This window comes from Plectrocnemia conspersa, unplaced genomic scaffold, assembly GCF_051122295.1.
Source record: "Plectrocnemia conspersa isolate PC_06_02 unplaced genomic scaffold, ASM5112229v1 ptg000012l, whole genome shotgun sequence".
NCBI classification, from domain to species: Eukaryota; Metazoa; Arthropoda; class Insecta; order Trichoptera; family Polycentropodidae; genus Plectrocnemia; species Plectrocnemia conspersa.
Window position 1 is genome coordinate 4,818,851 of NW_028277176.1, and position 20,923 is coordinate 4,839,773.

Consider the following 20,923-nt stretch of genomic DNA (forward strand, 5'->3'; position numbering starts at 1 on the left):
TATTCAACTCTCATATATACAGCGTCAATAATATTTTTGATAGCGAGAGACTTTTAACGTTTTTTCGTTGATAGCTCAAATCGATTATGGTTGTATAAAGTATACTTATTATTATTTGTGGCGTTGTAGAAGTACTATATATTGATGTAACTAAATGTCATATCTATAATCTAGTAATAATCTCGTTCGCCTTATATAATTTAAACCAAAATAAAAACATACTGCTAGAATACTATAAAATTGAAGAAATCTGTAAATCAGTGATATCTATTTTATTATTCCGTGGGTGCTTCCATAGGCTGCAAGCGTCCTTGAATTGGATTCGCTTTAGATTCCGAACGTCGATCTTGCGACATAAAAAGATCTCCAAGGCGTGCCACGAGACTAGATCAGTTATTATTATTTTTTGTTCTCATATAATAAACCAAGTTATTTACCATGTGTATGTTCAACTACGCTGTTTTTGCGTAAAACTTCAGATTATTTACTACAGCAAACATTTTTTTCCAGTGATGGTTGGGCAGACAGAAGTGAAGTGGTCCAAGGATACGAATACGAAGCTCAAGGAAGCATCAGCATCAGAATACACTCTCCTTACGTGAAAGCCTTTGATAATTACTATCTGAGTTTAAAGCCTGTGACCAATACACGTAATCCTTGGTTCACTGAATTTTGGCAATCGAAATTCACATGCAAAATCCCAGAAGATCTTCTGACTAGAGGCGATTCAAAGATACAGAAACCAGAGTATGGAAATTGCACAGGTTTGTATATTATTATATTTTATATATACATATAGATCATAGTTGAGTATAAAAAGCAAATACTTGAATGACAATGATAGTCAGATGTAACGATTTAGGTTATAGTATGTTATGTTTTAAAGAAGAGCAGTGCCCATGTGAAAGACGTGCATTTTAAAATGCCATTCCGTGTTTCAAGTTAACCGCTTGTTTCCTGATAGGAAACTAGTGCATCATACAGCCTAAGGCATGTTCATGTAAATGGCACAAATCGTTGGTTATACATATGCGACGACTTTCACGGTATGTTTTTACGTTTTATTCTACGAAAACCCAGACAAGGCAAAGACAGCTCTGTCTCGTTCAAAAAGACATATTGAATTACCTTTTTCATCGGTCAACATCGCATTTAAGGTAGACTATATTTTTATATCTATACAAATAAATTTTAAGTTATATTAAAATAGGTTTATAATTTTAAGTTAATATCTTAACTGTAAAATATATTATAATTTATTATATATTTTTTTATTTAAAGGTCCACCACTTTTCGTTGTCTCATGTTTCAGCAATAGATTTATCAAACTTTTATTGAATAAAAACAACCTACATGCTTAAATAAAAGTCTGACTACATGCTTTTATATATTGCAATACAATACTTATTTATCTAGTAGGTTAACGAATTTCCACCTAAGCTTATTATAAAAGTATATGACTTTGTAGGTAATAAGATGATATTGTTATTTGTGACTAAATTTATGGTAAAACATAAATTTCTGTGACAATTCAAAAAGAGGTACGAGAATTTAATATATAAAAAAACACCTCAATTATATTTATTTATAAATAAAGTGTAGTATCCCATAAATCTTTACTGCTTTATAAGAATATGTTTTATAATTTACATCTGAATATCTTTGATTGTGATATGCTTTTTCACTAAATTTATTAACATTTGCTAACGATATTTTATATATTAACTTCAGTTATACTTTTTTTAAGTTTCAATGGTGATATGACTTTATAGTTATGTTTTTATTTATTATTTATATATAATGGTTCGTGAGATAACAGCATTCAAAAGGTATTTTGGTATTTTTAGTCACATGTATATGTTAAAAAACAATATTTTTTTATATGTTAAGAAAGTCTTATATCCGCATATTCAATTATTAAATACAATATAAAAAGCAATCTAGTATATATCCAAAGAAATTATAAGAATTCAATATACGTATATCTGAAATATATTTTTTATAGACTAAATAAAATTTATAGACAAAGGTTTAGCTTAGATGCTTTAAAAATAATTGAAAATTTATAGAGCAATATTTATTTTCGCTATAAAAAATAACCCTTATTGAAAACGTACACCGCATGATTTGTGTAATGGAATATAATAAATTGAATAACAATTCGTTACTTCTGTGCATCCTGAATACAAATTACCTGTTTTTATTCAATTCTCTACGTACAATGAAATATAAATCATGCGAAAAGTAATCTGCACAATAATTTTAATTTATTACACTTTAAATAGTTATTTTATAAATTTATAATTACAGGAGATGAAAAACTCACCGATCGATATAAGCAGGACTCTAAAATGAATTTTATAATAAAGGCCCTATACACAATGGCACATGGCTTACACGATATGGCCAGAGACATATGCGGCAAAAATGGTACATGTCCAGCACTCTTCCCATTCAATGGTACTTTGTTCAAGGTATTGAATCAATATTTTTAATCTAAATCTTCCTCCATACAATGGACATGTATGTCACATTATTAATATGTATTCAGAACTTAGATACACTCTTGATATAAAGTTGGCCAGTTTCCAAACCGATAAAACCAACCAATAACTAATGACTATCGCTAAGTCAATTACATTTTTTTTTACAGTTATGTAAATAATCAGTTGTTGTAATAAAAAAAAATGTACAAATGCATCACAAAGTGCGTGACATTCATTAATCAGTTATAATTTTAAACATATTTATTTCCTAATCTAAAATTGTGTTTTAATTCACAGAAATACTTGCTGAACGTGTCTTTTTCCATGGAAGATGGCGAGATGGTCCAGTTCGACATGTTTGGCGATCCTCCCGGCAGGTCGGTGGGTATATGGTGGTATTCGCGCCAGTGGCGTAGCTAGCGTGGCGGACCGCCCCGGGCGGTACTTGCTTGGGGGCGGCATTTTCGCGATGGACTGTTTGTGTAGTGTAGTTCAAAAATCACACCTAAATCCTTAGTAAAAGAATACCTGATGGTATAAATATTCCGCCGGCATCGATGAAATTATGTGACATTTCTTTACACTGAAAGGCAATCGGTTATAGCAAGCCCACTTCCATAAAGAATTAAGATCCTCTTGCAGATCGAGGGAATCTGAAATCCACTGCACTTTCTTGAAAATGTTCATGTCATAATGACTGTTTTAAAAATATGATTGCTATCCTTACCTTTATTACTAAGTACTTCTGATATAAGAGAGCTGATCAAAGTATATGCAAACCGAATTTTGGTCAATAGAAGGGCGCAAAAACAATTATCGCTTCTCAGAAGTCAAAGCTCAAACTAAAAAAAAATGTTTTTGGCGTGAATTTTTGATTTCTGTGAAACGATAATTGTTTTTTGCACCCTCCCATTGGTCAAAATTGGTATAAGTCGTAATATTATTATTAAAGTCTTAATAAGAACGCTAGATATCCAACTATTTCCATTACGACAGCGATGACACGATTTTGTTGCTTTTGACGTGGACCAAGCAGTTTATTTAGTTTAGCATTTATACGTCGCCACATAATATAAACTACAAAAAAAATCTAAAATTATTTCGCTGCCCGACCAATCGTACTTCGGTGTCTTCTTTAAATATATTGGAAGATTATTTTACATTTTTGGTGCGCGGTTAACCATACGTTGTTTGCTTTAAATAATGACAGTTAATTGTATAAACCTCATATTAATTTTAACAAAACCGTGTCAATTTATGAAAAATTTCTTCACTTATTAAAAATCTATGAATTCGCGAGAATTAACGAACGCAAAATCAGTTAAAGAACTAGTAATGTTAAAAAATCTTAATCCTGAGAAAGATTTTAAACCTGCTTACGAATACAATACTTGATATCGTCGGTAAAACAACGAACTATGCGAGTTGTATCAGGAGTCTGATTTCGTCAAGTATAAAGTATACTCAAATACAGCGTCATAGTTAGATGCATTTCATATAAAATCCCTCTGAACACAGTTCCCTTAAAAAATATATGTCTGCGTAGCACTGTTTCTAGCGTACGACCATTTCAGGTACGAAATAATGAACTTTCAACGTCTGAGTGACGGCGAATACAAATATGTCCATGTGGGAGACTGGAGAGATGGACAATTAAATTTTCACACTAAAATACAATACGGAATGAGCGCAAAACCTCCTACTTCGGTATGCTCTCTGCCATGCCTGCCAGGGTTCTATAAGGTATAATTTAATTTTAGACGGCATGTTTGTTCTTAACACTTTCTCTTCACTGATTTCATGAAATCCACATTTATAGAACTTTCAGACTGGTGGGCAAGAAAAGCGTTGCTGTTGGGCATGCGTGCCTTGCAACGATTATGAAAAGCTATTGAACGAGACCACTTGTTCTGAATGTCCTTGGGGCTGGTATCCAAACAACAATAAGACAGGTGAGAGCATATTTTTTTAATTACTTAATTATCACAAATATAATATATCTTAAAAATAGCATTTTATCTACATTTTTATAAACGCCTAGTATGTGTTAACTCATTGTCATATTATTTGCAGAATGCTTGAAAGTATCTGAAGAGCGAGTCCAATGGTTTGATAGTGAAGCCATAGTTGCCATAACATTTTCCTGCGTCGGATTTATCACAACTGCTTTTACTGCCTTTATATTCATCAAGCACAACCACACTCCAGTGGTCAAATCTTCCACGAGGGAATTGAGCTATTTGATTTTAGCCGGAATGACTTTAAGTCACGCTGCTACCTTTCCAATTTTGGCTAAACCGTCCAATTTGACTTGCGCCCTTAGCAGAACATTACCAGGAATAAGCTTTGCCATGATCTATGCTTCGTTACTGACCAAGACTAATAGGATAGCTAGGATTTTAGCCGGTTCCAAGAAACGGTTTCCTACTAGGAAACCAAGGTTCATGTCTGGAACGGCGCAAGTAAGCATTTATTGTCTTCAGGTGATTATTTATATGTCATATTTAATACTTTATTATTTACAGGTAATGATCAGCGGATTATTGATTGGAATTGAAGTAGCTGTCGCTTTAGGCATGTTGATTATAGAGCCAGCTCGTGAAAAGCACGTGTATCCTACTCGATGGCAATCTAAACTGGTTTGCGATACGACTCCTAGAGGAGTTTTAACGCCTCTAGTTTTTGACTTTGTCCTTATAGGACTTTGCACATTGTATGCGGTGAAAACGCGTAACGTTCCAGAGAATTTTAATGAGGCTAAGTTCATAGGATTCGCTATGTATACGACGTGTGTCATATGGATCGCCTTTGTTCCTATCTACTTTGGAAGTGAATCTAAGGTGCGACATGTTGATTAAGTCTATATCACTAAATATCTTTCAGATTTTGTGTCACAAAATAAGAATCTATCTTACCAAATAATCGATAAGGTGCTTGAAGTTCAACTCAAAGAGAAGTGTGTTCGCGAAAAGCTTTTGTATATGTTTGACAACCAGCTAATAAAGTCAGTGCCAAAATTGTATCTTGGGCGAACATTATCTATGCTCTTGTATAATATTATTGTATTACTTGAATGATATCTTTAGAGGGGATCACCCACAATGACTCAATGGCCATAAATAATATTATTGTATGTTGCTATGATCAAGCCTTTTACGTACGTCTCAATGATGACAATCTGCATTGATTTTTTTCTGTGTGCTTTACGTGATGATGGTATTTATTAAAGTATTAACCACTTATGTATTACGTTAAAGCGCACAGACTGTGTATTGTCTATGAAACGGTTAACAAGTACATTTACTTTAAAAAAAAATTGAAAATACTAATCATAAAAACTAGGCATATCGACTAGAAAATATTACAGCAAGTTTGAATCACATAGATCATGAAACGACTCATTAATTACCCTTAATATAAAAATATAATATAATCAGAACAGTTGGACTTAATTAATTTAATTCCATTTTTATTTAAATTTATGTATGATTTAATTTAGTATTAGATCTCATCTAAAAAATATTATAATTTAAGTATTTTAATATTTAATTTTAATCTTCCAGATTATCACAATGTGCATGTGCGTCACGTTGAGTGCTATGGTGACTCTAATTTTTCTCTTCATGCCAAAGTTGTACATAATAATCTTCCAACCAGAAAGAAATAACAGAGCTTTGTTCACCACTTCTAAGTCTATAAGATGCCACATTGGCTCAAGAGTCGCTTCAGCCATATCAGATAAGAGTTCCAGCTCTTTCAACAACACTAACAGAGGAATTGATTCACCTGGAAAAGCTATTAAGAAACAGGATAAATCTACAACGACTCCAAGACACAACGTGAGTTGGAGTGATGGAAATATGGAATCAATAAAGAATGGTAAATATTTTAACATTATATAGAAGGACTCCAAAACGAGAACATGTTAATGACATATGTGGATACTGTTTAAAAATTACTGTCCCAATACTTTAATGTGTGTTCATAGTGATTTACTTTTTTGTTTAAATTCAATATTAATTAAAATGTTATTTTTATGAATTTTATTTATTATCTATCTATGTATGCAATACTGTATTTTATGAATATGTATTATATTTATAGACTATTCAAGAAAACCTGAACAACGCACACTATCTTGCCAAACTGAGAGTGAACTCTTGCAATGTCTCATCCCAAAGAGTAGTACAAACTGTTGCTCTCCAAAGGAATGTGTAGATTGGGCTGAATTAAATCCGAAACATTTAATGGACAATCACGTTAGAAAAAATTGCATGAACGGTAAAAGTATCAGTCCAAAATCGTCTGTCAAACTCTCTAGTCCATCTTTATTGAAGAATAAGCAATCGTCAGCCCCACTGTTTCACCTCAGAGCCAGGATAAGAGAAGAGAGCGTTTCAGAGTGTTCATTGAGCGACGAAGACATGACGCAGATCAAAAGCATCACAATAACGTTAGGTTCTACAAATTCCGTCAATAACAATTTATATGTTAGTAAAGAGAGTAATTTAATGGACGACGAAGGATTGATGCAAATCAGAAAGACCATATCCGAATCGCCCATATCATGTATGAAGAACGACAATAGCATATCAAACACTACCGTCTAATAAGAAGAGGCGTGCAATATAAATGATTTCAAAAGACTTACGATAACGATCGTATTTTAATATTTGATTGTGATAACTTTTTAAATATAAAATAATGCACAAACAGTATAAACTACTCGCTTGTAAATATGTACATATTATATTATTATATAAGATTGAAAAAAGAAAGGTTGTTATAATGTTACAATTCATAAACGTCGATCCTTTCGCATTACATGTGTAATATATACCAAAGAATATTCATTAACATTTTGAACCAATTATATATATACATATATGAAAACTTAAATATCGACCAAGTCGAATACGTAATTTACATAGTTAAGTGATCAATAACAAATTTTATGCTAATTTGTTTATTTGTGATTGTAGCGCATAGCGTTTCAATGGTTGAATCGATAATGTGATATAAAACATTAGAATCTACTTAATTAGAATTACAGTTTTAAAAACCATGTCTATAATAGACATTAACAATATTTATATTGTGTTCAAGTCATTCCATATTAACGTTATTTGTAATCTAGTCAAAATGTTAATCCATTGTGTTGTTATAGAATAATATGATTAAAGAATTTATTCTAAATATTGTTATTTATTTATTTACTTAATTGTTATATTTTGTAGGTCTTCGGTAGTAGTCATCCGTATAGCAAAGATTGACTATAATTCCATTAGTATATAAACCAAAAGTCCAGTGCTTAAATCAAAAATACTAACGTAAGTCACACATTTCTTGTTTTAAATGATTGTTAATTAATCTTCTTTTAAGCCAATCATGAGTCTTTTGCCATCTGATTCGAACTTAATATATAAATTGTACATATTTCTATGTATCTTAAATTCAGCTCACGTTTCGGTTGTGAATTTTTGGTAGATCCGCCCTTCTTTTACACTTGATGCGGCTTAGTACACAAAAAGTGCATTCCAAAAGCTATTGTGTGAAAAAAAAGCCTTTTTAGCTATTACATTCTGTACATGAATAAAGATACAATGCTATACAGTGTGAATGAGTTTTTTTCTGATGCATTGATTACTATGTCAACGTTCTTTTGTGGTTATGAACGAGGATGTACATATATGATTGCACACACCGATCACACCCATGCGACATAGTAACTAATAGAAACCAAAACTATATCAATGTGAAAGTGGCGATAAGATAATATAAGAATCTCGAAAACTGTACCTCGAGAACAAGAAATGCGATATCACCTTGTGTACTTACACATATCGGTACTGACCCCTTAGGGCGACCGACCAATCACTGGGAAGAAATTTAAGAGCATGTGATGAATATGCGTTAAATAAAGTTTTTGTTCACTGACAGATGAAAATAGATAGACTGTATATTAAAAAATCTTCTTTAGCTTCATTTAAACTAGAAATATAACTTATATTTTTAAAATTAGGAATATCTAAATTCTTCTAATGGTGATTTATGGTTACTATTTATACATTTAAAAATAGGTATGTTCTTTTCGATAAAAATGGTTTTGCTTGGATTCAATTTTTAAAGACAATATTATTTTTATTAGATGTATAAAGGTTTGTGATATTTTATTTTGGACGGTCGGCAATATTTTTTACTAGGAGGGCATATTTCAGAAATGCTGGAGTTCAGCAGGCACTGTGCGATGAAGAGGAGGGAGGGGTAATATATAATCATGAAAATAGTAACCCAGCATAAATTTATTACATGAATCTTTAATACCTAAATTCAAATTTTAATTGAAAAACAATCTTAAAATTGATAATAAATGCGATATTTGACATTGAAAATCTGCAGTGAACTCATTGTAATGTGCCACATACATATGTTGAATTCCCAGTTCTTATGCATTGGTCCAATGAGGCTTGATCGGTACTTTGATTTTAAGTATGTACTTCATATTGGAAAACAAACATTCACAAGCATATGTCGACGTGCAAAGAGAGTTTAATTTTACAGTACATTTTCTCAACAATGAGAAGCTATTTCAAATTATTAAATTCCAGAATTTTTCTTCTTTATGTAGTGATTTTAATTCAATCTCATTTGGTATATTTATAAATTCCAATTCTAAGTCCTCCTATTTGGAAATATCGTAATATGTTGCTATTTTATTGGTCACATCGTCCTCTGTATTAAAAAAAGGATTAATAAAAACGCTAAGAATGTCTCCAATTCGTAGAGTTCTTCAAATCTGGTATTTAATTCTTTCAATAAGGAATCAAAAGGTTTGGCAAACTGATGGGTGGTAGCATTTCCATCACAATAATTTTCTATTACCACTTTTATATTTTGGAAATATCCAGATATTCAGAGCGCCAATTAAGCTTTAAATGCATTTACTGTACTTAGAAGCAGTATGATGATTTCTACCCTGTAATTTCAAATTTAATTTGTTAAATTTTCGCTGACTTGTCTTTTTTATGCGTCCATTTAAAAAAATGTCATTGTTTATACACAAATTTGTTAGTCTTTATACATAATTTAAACCTATTCCATTCTTTCAAACGCTCAAACAAGGATTAAATTCCGAAAAATGGTTCGTTTTCGATCTAAAGGATTGTTATTTACTTCTAATTGCATTCCGTGTTTCATTGATTTATGGTATCCAGTGACAAAATTAGATTCACATCCATTATTTATAATCTGCAAGACTCCTAATACATATTTATCTGATTTTTCCATCTTCACATTATCGAAAGCCTACCTTAAATTTTTTAGATAAGTTTTAAATATAAATCTATGCATGTTTCTAATTAAATATAACCAAAGTAAGAAAACCATTTCTGGATATAGTTAATCTAACAAAACATTACATGTCTTCCTATTAATTATTTACCATTTTAACTAACAAATGTATTTATATTGAAACTATTATATACAAAGAACATAAATTTATCGAAGAAATAAAATGAAATAAAAAAACAAATGGGCTTTCTTATTTGTGTTTTAATGCACTTTCGTATATAGATTACAAATGTTTTTTTGCGAATGCATCATTGTCAAGATGGACAGTTTAGGCGGAGTTAGCGTTGGGTCCGCGACGTCTTCCGTAGGTTTGGACAATGTTGACGAACCTGTTGAAAAAAATTATATTAATTCAATTCAATATACAATCAACCATTAGGAGTAAAGTAATATTATAAAAAAACTGACCTCCTGTTGTATTGAATGCGACGCTTTGCACGTCCAGTCTTCTTCTTTTTCTTCTCTTGCTTCTCTACTTTGGGTGTTTGTCCCTTGACCTTACCTGCGATTAGATTATTCGACATTAAATATATTCGACAATTAAAAATACAGTTGCTTTGTTATACTGACCGGCACGAGCGAGAGAACCGTGCACTTTACCACCGAGTAGTGGGACAGTGAGGTCCAGCTCACTGGAATTCAACGAAGATACTACGACATCGTCGCTGAGTGGAATTCCACTGCACGATAACGTGAAGTCAGAAGCTGCGAGTTGAGCTAATAAGGCTACACGTTCCTGTAATATAAATAAACAATTAAATTATTTCAAACTTAAAATAGACATACTATACAAACAACCGTGATTAACTTCTAAACGTAAAACCTCATCTTAATTTTGACAATTACATTAATGGTCAAATATGTAGGTTCTAAGTAATAACAATAAAAATCTAAATTTAACATTGGTTATGGCCAATACTGTTAAACTTTATACTGGCGTTTTCACTTGACAATTGAAACTTAGTAGATTCCACGTATTCTATATCTATTTATTACGTTTTCACATTACATCGAAGATTTTGAGGTTATGTTTGACGTTACCTTGATGTGAGCGATGGTCTCGTCTTCGACCGCTTCTACCACGTGTAGCGCCTGTCCTCGCACGATGAACTGCATCTTGATCTCTGTAACGCGACAATCGACGTGAATTTCGATAGCGGAAAGAAGAAGCACGCGCGGTTACGCGTAAAAAGAGCGTATGACGTGTGAAACGGCAAAATTGCGTAGCGACAACCAACCTGGATTGGCGACGGGCGAAAAGAAAGATGGAGGCGCGGAAACAGCGTTTGAGGTTAAAAGAGTGCGCACCTTTCCAGCCAGCTATGATTTACCATTACAAAAATCAAAAGCGTTTTTAATAATTTTGCAATTTGAAAAAAATACTTTTATTATTAAACAGTAATTCCTGAAGAGCGACCAACTTGCAGTCAACACGCAAATGGGTATTTAAAAATAAAAAATAAATAAATATATTTACCATTTTATATAAATATACAGATTATTGCCAAATTATAAAAAACAACTCATATTTTTATGCTAATAAGCAATTCATTTGGTGTAATATTTCTCAAGTTTTTGATAAACTTTGACACAGAGGCGTAATTTACAAACTAGACAGCGTACTACCAAAGCAATACTATGTAGGATTACCCGAATCGTACATTTTTACGGAATATGTAAAATTAATCAAAAACTGATATTCTGAATCAAAATAAATAAGAGCTGTAGTCTTAAGGTCAATACACTATCATGCACTACGTGCATGTGGTTTGTTACAAATAAAGAGTAATCCGACTTCAGTTTCCAAATTGTTTTGAACAAAAAAATAACATATAAATTTAAGGATATTTTGGGATTTTTTTTAATAAGTAAACATTTGCTGTATTCTATTAATTATATAAAATAATATTAATCAAATACCCGCCTCTGGAATTTTTGCAGCAGCCGATCCTTTCGATGACTATTTCATTTATTTTGGGCGATATTTCAGCTATAATTGCTCCAACGTTTCGGGTATGTCGGCGTAGACACGATTCTTAACGAAACAAAAAATCTAACAGCGATAAATCGCATGATCTTGGCAGCCAATTGACGTAACCAAAACGTAAAATAATGCAGTCTGGAAACTTTTCACGTTACGCAAAACATCCAACGTTCAGCCGCACGGTTATTTACAGCAGCAATATTCTTAGCTAAATGGACGCCACAATGATGCACAAGCATTACCCTATCTACAACGCTTCCAGTCTTTCCAAAAAATTCCCTACGTTGCGAATTGTTCGCTCAATAGAACGATGAAATTAAGTATAATCTTCCCGTAAATTTCTATATACAGTTTTTACATAATTGTTATGTCTATTGGTAGACTAATCGTTCTTAAGTCGGACGGCAAACAAATAAAAAAATAAAGATTTTTTTAATTACAATAAAACATATTTCAATGTGCATATATTTAAACAAATATATTAGATAAACAGTTAAATGTGTTTATTTATTAAAAATATTTAAAAAAAATTACGATGTATGTTATTAAAAATTACTCCGTCATTTTAGATATTGAATCAATTTACCGGATTTTCTTCGAATGGCTTTGCGCGTTGCGCCTAAATGAATTTCTACTAGTTTATCATCACTTGCACATCTTCTTAATTAGCTCTCATAATATTAAACCGATCACTTATAATATCCAATTGATATACTGCATACAATAATTGTATATTGAAACATAGTATCTAGAATAGAAATTACAATAAAATTGCTTTTTTGAAAAGTTGAAGCTTACTGGCTGGAAATGTGTAATGTCGCAAGGCGATTAACGGCAGCTGTGCGACAGCCGCTCGTAACGGTCTGCAGTTTGAATAGGATACCGGCCGTAGCTTCAACTCCGCCAGATCTTCAACACCGACTCCACTCGCCGGAGTCGGTTCGTCGGTTCGTCGGTTCATCGGTTCATCGGTTCATCATGTTCTCCAAATCCAAGAGGTTCGACGAAAAGCCGGGTACGAACTACTATTTACTACTTTGCGCACTTGTAACGATATTCACGCGCCAAATTTGCGCAACGCGGTTTTTACAAATAAATATAACGACCTCCTTGATTACACATTTAAAATGGGCGCACGAAATAGAATATGTATACAATAATGTGTTTAGTTAATAAACATGGTAAAAGAGATTTTCACTTATTTTAATTTTTGATTTGTCGTGTGCATAAAAACCGTTATATCCTATGTATGTATTTTGACCACTACTTTTTTGTATAATAAAAAAAAGTTTTTGGGAAATCTGATTAAAACTACGGCAACTATCCTAGTGAAAAAAATACTATATAGAAAAGGTTTTTTACTTTTATTTATATAGGATTTTTTTTAATTTGTCAATGGCTGCCATTTTGAATCAAGATGGCGAATCAGACTGGTTAATAAACGTAGTTTAGATGTTAATGAGGCTGATTTTGTGATCACAAAAACCATTATGTTCCATATACTTTTACATATACAAACATATGTATTGATCAGTTTTTGCCACAATGGTTTTTGCTTTTTAGCTTTTCCGATGATAGAAACCACAAAATCTTTTATTGATAAGTGTTAGAAAAATGATTTTAAAAATTAGGTTTTAGTTTGTCAAGTATTCCAGGTTATAGGAATACAATGGGAAAGCCGTCTTGTCATTAATGCCATTTGACCGCCAAGAGCTAAAATTAATCTTATTGTATTATTAATGTTGCAACAGGCATTTGTAATATATGATTAATCTTATTACTTTCAGTCGGCTGCGGAGCTGATGTACCTTACTCGCCTAAGGACTTGGTAAAACCTGTTGGTGGAGTAATACCCAAAGTAGATCGTTTTGCTGAATTTAAAAAGGCCAACTCTGTGCATTCAGACGCAGAGTCGGTTCACAGTGAGAAATCATCACAAATATTCCGAACGGTGAGTTATTATTGATTCAATATTCTACATATATTTGTAAATGTATGATTGTGTTTTATTTACATTCTCGGAATAGCCGAAAGCGATCAGACGCAATCCGTTCACTTCATTTAAGAATAAGAATGAGAATGGAGACGTCGACTACAAGTCTTTGATGGAAGAGATGATAGCAGTTAAAAATGTAGAAATCAAGTAAGTAATAAAGTTATAATAATAAATAAAGAGTTTTTGTATTTCTATCTAGAATTATTGAAAAGTCGTTCTTGCTTTACTTTATAATTCATCTATGCTGATATTATCATTTTTTTTACATACTAAAAAGTCACATTTTTTTTTACCCCAAAATGGGAAAAAATGGAAGTGACTTTTTACCGTAGGGTTTCTAGAATGCAATTCAACTAAATGGCATTCAATATACTACGTACAATATTGATTAACTATATTTAGATCAAAGTCCTAGTGAGCAACTGTGCAAAAAATTCGATCAAAGGTTGTAGGATTCTATAAATAGTAAAAATACAAACAGACAAAAATACATCATAAGTGGTTTCAAAACTGGTGATGTAAGTTGAGATCTCATTACTTCTTGACAGTTCTATCAATAAATTATAACACTTGTATTTTATAAAAGCAACCTTTGGCTAAATAAAAACGGTCTAAGATTTTTCAATCTGTGACTCCTATAAACTTTACTGCATACAGAACATTAAAAGCTCTCCAAAACATTTTATAGTTATCTCAATGTTCTGTTTAACAGCAGTATTTAAATGGGCAAATGATTGATTGTTTTAATCACAAAAGACACGCCAATTTTCTTTTGATCGATCATGTTTTTGCATTAACCGTAAGATCAATATTGACCGTAATCAATTGACTAGAGTTCAAATCGTACATTTCTCACTTTTATGGTGTCATAAATTTTCTAACAAAAATTAGTGTAATTTTGGATATTTTAAAAATAACGATTTAATACTCAATCGATGAATTTGTTAAAGAAGTAATGTAAAAATTCACTTATTTTTTCAGAAATAAGGATGACACTATTAAAGAATACGAAATGCAAATCGCTGATATGAAAAATCAAATCTACAATTTCGAGAGTGCTGTGAAGGATTTGGAAGCAGGTAAAGCGAAGGAGCTGGACAAATTGAGCACTGAAAATGCTCTTCTGTCTGAAGAAAATGAAAAATTGAAATCCAATGTTTTAAATCTTCAAGCTGAATTGAAATTTTTGAATGAACAAAACGAAGAATCGGTTCAACTCATAGATGAATTGAGAAACGAAAAAGCCAATATTGAAATCGTGTTCTCTGATACATACGATAGTGGAAAATCAATGTTTGAGAATGTAGTTTTTATTAAAAATGCAATTGACGATAAAGATAGTGAGATTTCGATGCTGAATCGTAAATTATCAGATTTGTTAATAGAAGTTGAATCGACTAAACAGGTGATTGAAGAGAAAGAATTGGAGTTGAGCATTATTCCTTATTTGAAGGAGAGGATTTCAGAGCTGGAAACTAAAACTGCCGAGTTAAACTCGTACGATGAGAGAAGAAGTTTGGATATTTTGGCTATGTCAGATTTGATAAATGTTAATAATTTGATGTGCGAAGAATTGAAGGATAAACTTAGCAAGAAAGACGTTCAAATAAACGAATTGATGGAGAACGTGGCTATGGTCAGGGGTCAGCATGCTTTGGCTTTGGAAGCTAACGAGAGTATCCGTCATGAATATAAAGTTGAGATTGATTCGTTGAAAGTGAGACATAATGACGAATTAGTATCGATGGATAAGCAGTACAGGAAACAGATTGAGCAAAATAAGAGGATGGTTGAAGATTTACAGTCACTGAAAGAAGAACACAATGAAAACATTCAGCACTTGAAGGCTGAGTTGTCTAATCAGGTTAAGCATTACGAAGAGAATGCAACCGAGAAGGTGAGGATTTGCGAGATTCAGTTTGAAGAGAGATATAATGATCTGCAAGCTTACTCCGAAGCTCAGATCAATCATGAACGCAAAGTCAGAGATGAAGATTTACAGATTTGCCAAGAATTGGCCGAAAAAGAAATGATGAATTCTGGGCGACAGATAAATGAACTGAGGAATGCGTTGGAGGCAAACAATCAAAGGATAAGCGAGCTCTCTAGTTTTGTCGAAGAATTGAGGGATAAAAATAACACGAAGGAGAATCTGCTAAATAAACTACAGGCAGACATTGAGATGTCCAGAAATACTTTTCTAGATCAGAAGCTAACGTATGAAAATCGCATCATAGAACTGAAAGTGAATGTCGATAAATTAGCTAAAGACAAAAGTATGTTCGCTATAGCTTTAGATACTACCAGGCAGACTGTCGAAGTTCTCGGAAACCGCTTGCGAAACTCTGACGCTTGCGCTGAAGACTTTAAAAAAAAATTGGACAGCTCGCTGTCTTTGAATAAAATGTACGAAGCTGAGATTGTCGAGTTACAAATTGAATTTAGTAGTTTCAAAGACGAATATACGCAACTCTTGACTTCGATCGTTAATTCGAAGACCACTTTAGACAAGAGCCATAATGAAATACTGGAGAACAATACTAAGTTATCGGAATCGTTCGAGTCCATAAAAGAAGACGTAGCCAAGAACATTTTCGATTTAAAATCTGGTTTGCTGAACGAAATCGATGAATTTAAAAAACAAGCGCAAATCACAATCGACGATCTATTGAAGAGGATCGAAGAAGAGCATAATTCGTTCGAAGAAATGAAGAATAATTGCGATCAAGCTTATACGAAGATCGGTGAATGTCGCGAGCTTCTCTCCGCTGCCGAATCCCAATTGGAAACCAAAGATCAAGAGCTGATCGAATTAGGCTCCGAAAATGATAGATTATCCGGTACTTTAGCCGCTTCTGAGCAAGAAAAGAGTGAGTTCAAAGTTCTTTTGGAAGAATTCGTGAAGCTTGTTGAAATCAAAGATATGCGAATTTACGACTTAACTATGAAAATCGAGAAACTCGAGGACGAGGTTTATAATGCCGAAGATCGCGCAATGCATATGACGCAGTTACTGGAAGCTACGGAGTTTGTTATCAAAGAGAAAGATGCAGAGATTAATCGTTACCAAGAGGATGCATTATTGCTCAACGAGGAGAAGCAGAACATTGAAAAGATTCACGAAAAGTTGATTTTCGAACACGAGCATCTAAAGAATGACAATTATAATTATAAGATTGAATTGGAGAAGTTGCAAGTGAAAGTCGAAGAGATGAACAATGATAACGAAAGCCTGAAAGAGTGCCTAAAGAAGGTCGAAAATAATGTGATGGACGGTGAATTGAAAATTCAGCAATTGGAACAACAGGTACATATATTGTTTATAGGAAAACTATATTTTCCCGTTTCTTTTAATTATTTGTCGTGTTTATAGTTGCAGGATCTCGAACTACACATGGCGAAGTGCGAAGAGGAAAGTTTGAGAGTCCACTGTGAAAACATTGAAGTAGAATTGAAAGAGATGACCGAGAAGTACACTAATCTACTCGGTCACCAAAATAACAGGCAGAAGATTAAGCATATGGCCGATTTGAAATCTCAAAATAGTACTTTGAAAGGGGTAATTAATTCTTTAAATTATTTAATTGGATTGATACGAAACCAACTTTATATAAATATTTAAGCTTCTCGAAAATCATATTTTAAAATTTGGCGTAATGAACTATAACAGGTCTCGGCAACCTTTTTTGACTGCGGGTCAAAATAATTAAAATGTGACTATTAAAAAGACTCACCGGGTCAGGGAATATTTTTGGTCCTAACAACCATATCTGTGGTCTAGTCGTGACATCGTAACACGCTAAAAAAATGATATTTGCAGAACTGAAATGGGTCACTTCAAATCATCAAACGGGTCACTTGGTGACCCGCGGGTCATAGGTTGCCGAGCCCTGAACTATAAAGTACAGTCAAAATATAAATTATTTTACTTCATCGTTTCAACGTGTAATTGCTTAAACTCGCTATAAACTAACAATCTATCATGACACATTGCAGACTAACAGTGTTGTTAACATACTGTTAATGGAAATAATTATATCTGTACTCTACATTTTGTCCCACTCGATTAATCAACGCTATTTTGATAAATGTATACGCATATCAAATATATTAAATCAGCCATACAATATGTATAAATGTACATGTTACGGGCAAAGTGTAAATGTATGCACTATCAAATCACTTCACTTACAGTACACACAAAAAAATGATGAACAATGTAACTAGTTATTGTATGCTCTCACTGTTCGGTGCTTGTCAAAGTATTGAAAATCAAATAATGACATATTTAATAGGTATTTTAACAACTTCCCGGTCACAGAACTTTTTTAAAAATAACTCAAAAGCTTCTTGCATGGACCCGCCATTTCCTATGCAGACAGCGGTATAAAAATATGCAGCCATTGTAAAACGTTTAAAAATATTTGTTTAATTTTTAACAACAAATTTGCTGAATTTTGAGATAAGAATTCACAAAATACAAATTTCCGAATCAGCTCGGACATAACCAGGAAGGGATTATACCATTTAGGCAAGGTAAATCTTGTTGCCAATTTATATAATCCTCGTAGTAGATTCGTTGCAGGGAGTTATTCATGGGGTGTTCACTGTTCCGACCAATGTTAACTTTTTTTATTGACTATTGATTAGTCGCTCGCGATTAGATTGGTTGTCAAACACGCTCGTCTGTCAAATCTTGCTCGTTGATGACGTAACTAGCTCACGTCAGAGAGTCCACACACACACACACTCCCTAGTTGAAGCATACATTATCTAGTGAAAGTATACACAAAATGTAACATTGTATGGCTTAACTAAAATTCATAGTGCATACTTTGCCTAGTCATTGTATACTTGATCAAAATTTAAAACTTTGAATTTATCTTAGTGTAAAATATTATGTTATTAATTTATATATTTCATTGTAATTTTATAGGAAAATGAAAAGCTTTCGTTGACAGTACAGAAACAATCCACCTTGATCGATAAATTGAAGAAGGACATGAACGAAGGTTACAAATCGCCGCTCGTTCAGAAGAAACAGCTCCTCCAAATACACTCACCGCACGGAAAAGAAAACAGGAGCAGCAGCAGGCCGCAGTCTCCGAACGTGATTGCGAGTCCGATGTCGGAACGGCAACTCACCCCATTGAGGGATTTGAACCGTTGATTAGTTAAGCATGTGAATCGTTTCAGTACATTTTTATTCAGAAAATTTAGCAAATACATTTTCGGCTCGTTGATTAGACGCGGTGTTAAATTATTTTATTTATTATTATTTTTATAGTTAATGTTTTATATCGATATTTACGCTTAGGATGTATAATTTACCAAACATGGAAAATGTATATTTAATTTATCAGAGATTATGCATTCAATATTAGTTTTTCGACCTTTAATTTATCTAGGAGTTAAACCGATTCTTTGATTTATTCCTGCAAAAACTTAAAACGTTACATACATTAGATTGTCTCGATGGTCAGATTTTAATTTATTTAAGTGTTAGGTTATTTATATTTAATTTTAGATCGTTTTTATTGTCTGTGTTTCGACTGTTTTTGAAAATGTTATAAGATTGACCGAACGAATGTTGACAATTGTTTTTAAGTGCATGTTTTATCGACAGCTGAAATAAGTACAAATTTTTATGAAATATTTCTTAAATTATTGACTGATTCGTTTTATATATTTATTGTGCATTGTTATTATTTATTTTTCTCTCTTGTTAGCTTATATGCAGAAATTAAACCAATCCAAATTTTTATTTTTGTTTTATTCATTTTTCTAATGCAACATAAAGGCACAGCGGTAAAACCAGGGATGTCTTTCCAATTTTTCCAGAAGGGGTGCAAAAGTTGGCCAGTCGTGCATTTTTCGGGCCAAATTCAAGGTAGTCCCTGTTTAGAATCCACATAACCGCCGTGGTGGAAATGCTCGGTCATCTAGCGTTCATATTAGCAATTTAACCCCCGCAGACTCATCTACATATGTCTTGAAAGAACATTGTGTAATGGTCGTGGACTCAGCCAAGAGTCTAGTATACTATTTCTACATAATATAAAATAAATTATATTTTACTTCATTTTTTTATAAAATGAGTCGTCTTACCCCATTGGGTTGCAATGCAATGAGTCGTTGCCTATTTGGGGCACGTGAATTTTTTTATGAAATGTATGATATGCAAATGTTAAAATTGAAAAAATCAATCTAGGAAATAACTCAATGTGGAATTCATGGGAAGATTTGAAAGATGAAGATTTAACGACAAAATAGTGACGGGTGACAATTAGACACACATTGAGCTGCTGCAGTAATGTTTTATTGAAGATTTATGAAATTTACATGGTTATTTATAAATATACGGGACGCGCGCGAACGGGCCGAGGGTTGCCAGGCGAGAGAATAACCGTCACGCCAGTGCTACTCAAGTGTCGCCAAGTTTTGGCCATAACAAATTTAGGCTCCCACAAAGAATTTAAAGCCTTTTTATGTTTTTAACCCAAATAACCAAGCAAAGTTTGGCAAATAAACCCCGGACGTTAAGCTGTTAAGACTTTTTATAACAATATTACGACTTAAAATGAATGAGAATCGAACGAAGCATATTTAAACCAAACTATGACCAATAGGAAAGCGCAAAGACAATTATCAATACTAAGAAGCCAAAAGCAATTAAACGAGCGTTCCCACTGTACGTCATTTACTACGTCCCAAAATACAGACTCCAAATGTTTTCCAACGATTCAACTAAATTTATACGTAAAGCATGCAAAGATTAAAAAATTGCTACTTCTTAAGAATATCGGCGGCACGCTCAAACCAATGGTTATGACTATTTTAACAAATACGAAAGCAGCAAACATTTAGTTTTAAAAAAATAACTTAGTTTTTTATCGCTGTGCGCGTGTTTATTGCCAAACGTCAGTTAAAAATCGTAGTCAACCGTTTATCAGTTTAGTCGTGTTATTCAGTGTTATCTATAACACTGATAAACGTTTAATTGCGATTTTTCCGATGTTTAAGGAATAAACACACGCACGGCGATAAAACACAAAATTTTAAATTATAAAATGTATTCATGTAGCAATACGTTGTTGACCACTTTCG

At 32.8% G+C, this 20,923-nt stretch overlaps 3 protein-coding genes across 6 annotated transcripts in view; 2 read left to right on the top strand and 1 right to left on the bottom strand.

Annotated features, from left to right (window-relative positions):
• LOC148228019 (metabotropic glutamate receptor 1-like) overlaps nt 1-7,682 on the top strand; it is an 83,310-nt gene extending 75,628 nt beyond the window's left edge. For 2 of the 4 annotated variants that reach the window (XR_015811756.1, XR_015811755.1), the window contains 9 exons: nt 511-764; nt 2,311-2,474; nt 2,784-2,867; nt 4,061-4,229; nt 4,306-4,438; nt 4,560-4,948; nt 5,012-5,326; nt 6,050-6,365; nt 6,591-7,682. Coding sequence is in view for 2 of the 4 variants with exons in the window: in XM_088200844.1 (XP_088056970.1) it covers nt 511-764; nt 2,311-2,474; nt 2,784-2,863; nt 4,061-4,229; nt 4,306-4,438; nt 4,560-4,948; nt 5,012-5,326; nt 6,050-6,365; nt 6,591-7,096 (2,326 nt within the window). In the remaining 2 variants the exon portion in view is untranslated. The remainder of the gene's footprint in view (nt 1-510; nt 765-2,310; nt 2,475-2,783; nt 2,868-4,060; nt 4,230-4,305; nt 4,439-4,559; nt 4,949-5,011; nt 5,327-6,049; nt 6,366-6,590) is intronic. The other 2 variants (XM_088200844.1, XM_088200843.1) reach the window with 1 other exon arrangement.
• A 2,337-nt stretch (nt 7,683-10,019) lies between these two features.
• On the bottom strand, nt 10,020-11,130 carry RpS30 (ribosomal protein S30). The gene is made up of 5 exons (XM_088200928.1): nt 11,075-11,130; nt 10,878-10,960; nt 10,407-10,572; nt 10,245-10,338; nt 10,020-10,165 (listed from the first exon to the last, which is right to left on the bottom strand). Exons 2-5 carry the CDS (start codon nt 10,950-10,952, stop codon nt 10,105-10,107), a joined length of 396 nt encoding a protein of 131 aa, XP_088057054.1. The 5' UTR covers nt 10,953-10,960; nt 11,075-11,130; the 3' UTR covers nt 10,020-10,104.
• A 1,530-nt stretch (nt 11,131-12,660) lies between these two features.
• On the top strand, nt 12,661-19,578 carry LOC148228021 (uncharacterized). The gene is made up of 6 exons (XM_088200849.1): nt 12,661-12,835; nt 13,608-13,771; nt 13,848-13,963; nt 14,798-17,123; nt 17,190-17,375; nt 18,753-19,578. Exons 1-6 carry the CDS (start codon nt 12,799-12,801, stop codon nt 18,984-18,986), a joined length of 3,063 nt encoding a protein of 1,020 aa, XP_088056975.1. The 5' UTR covers nt 12,661-12,798; the 3' UTR covers nt 18,987-19,578.
• Nucleotides 19,579-20,923: the final 1,345 nt, after the last annotated feature.

Bases quoted from the DNA above. Each gene is read 5' to 3' on its own strand.
- RpS30 (XM_088200928.1), bottom strand. From the start codon at position 10,952: ATGCAGTTCATCGTGCGAGGACAGGCGCTACACGTGGTAGAAGCGGTC. The intron at 10,573-10,877 runs GTAACGTCAAAC...TTTATATTACAG, and splicing joins AGACCATCGCTCACATCAAG to GAACGTGTAGCCTTATTAGC. The intron at 10,166-10,244 runs GTCAGTTTTTTT...TTTTTTCAACAG, and splicing joins CGCATTCAATACAACAGGAG to GTTCGTCAACATTGTCCAAA.
- LOC148228021 (XM_088200849.1), top strand. From the start codon at position 12,799: ATGTTCTCCAAATCCAAGAGGTTCGACGAAAAGCCGG. The intron at 12,836-13,607 runs GTACGAACTACT...TATTACTTTCAG, and splicing joins GAGGTTCGACGAAAAGCCGG to TCGGCTGCGGAGCTGATGTA. The intron at 13,772-13,847 runs GTGAGTTATTAT...TTCTCGGAATAG, and splicing joins CATCACAAATATTCCGAACG to CCGAAAGCGATCAGACGCAA.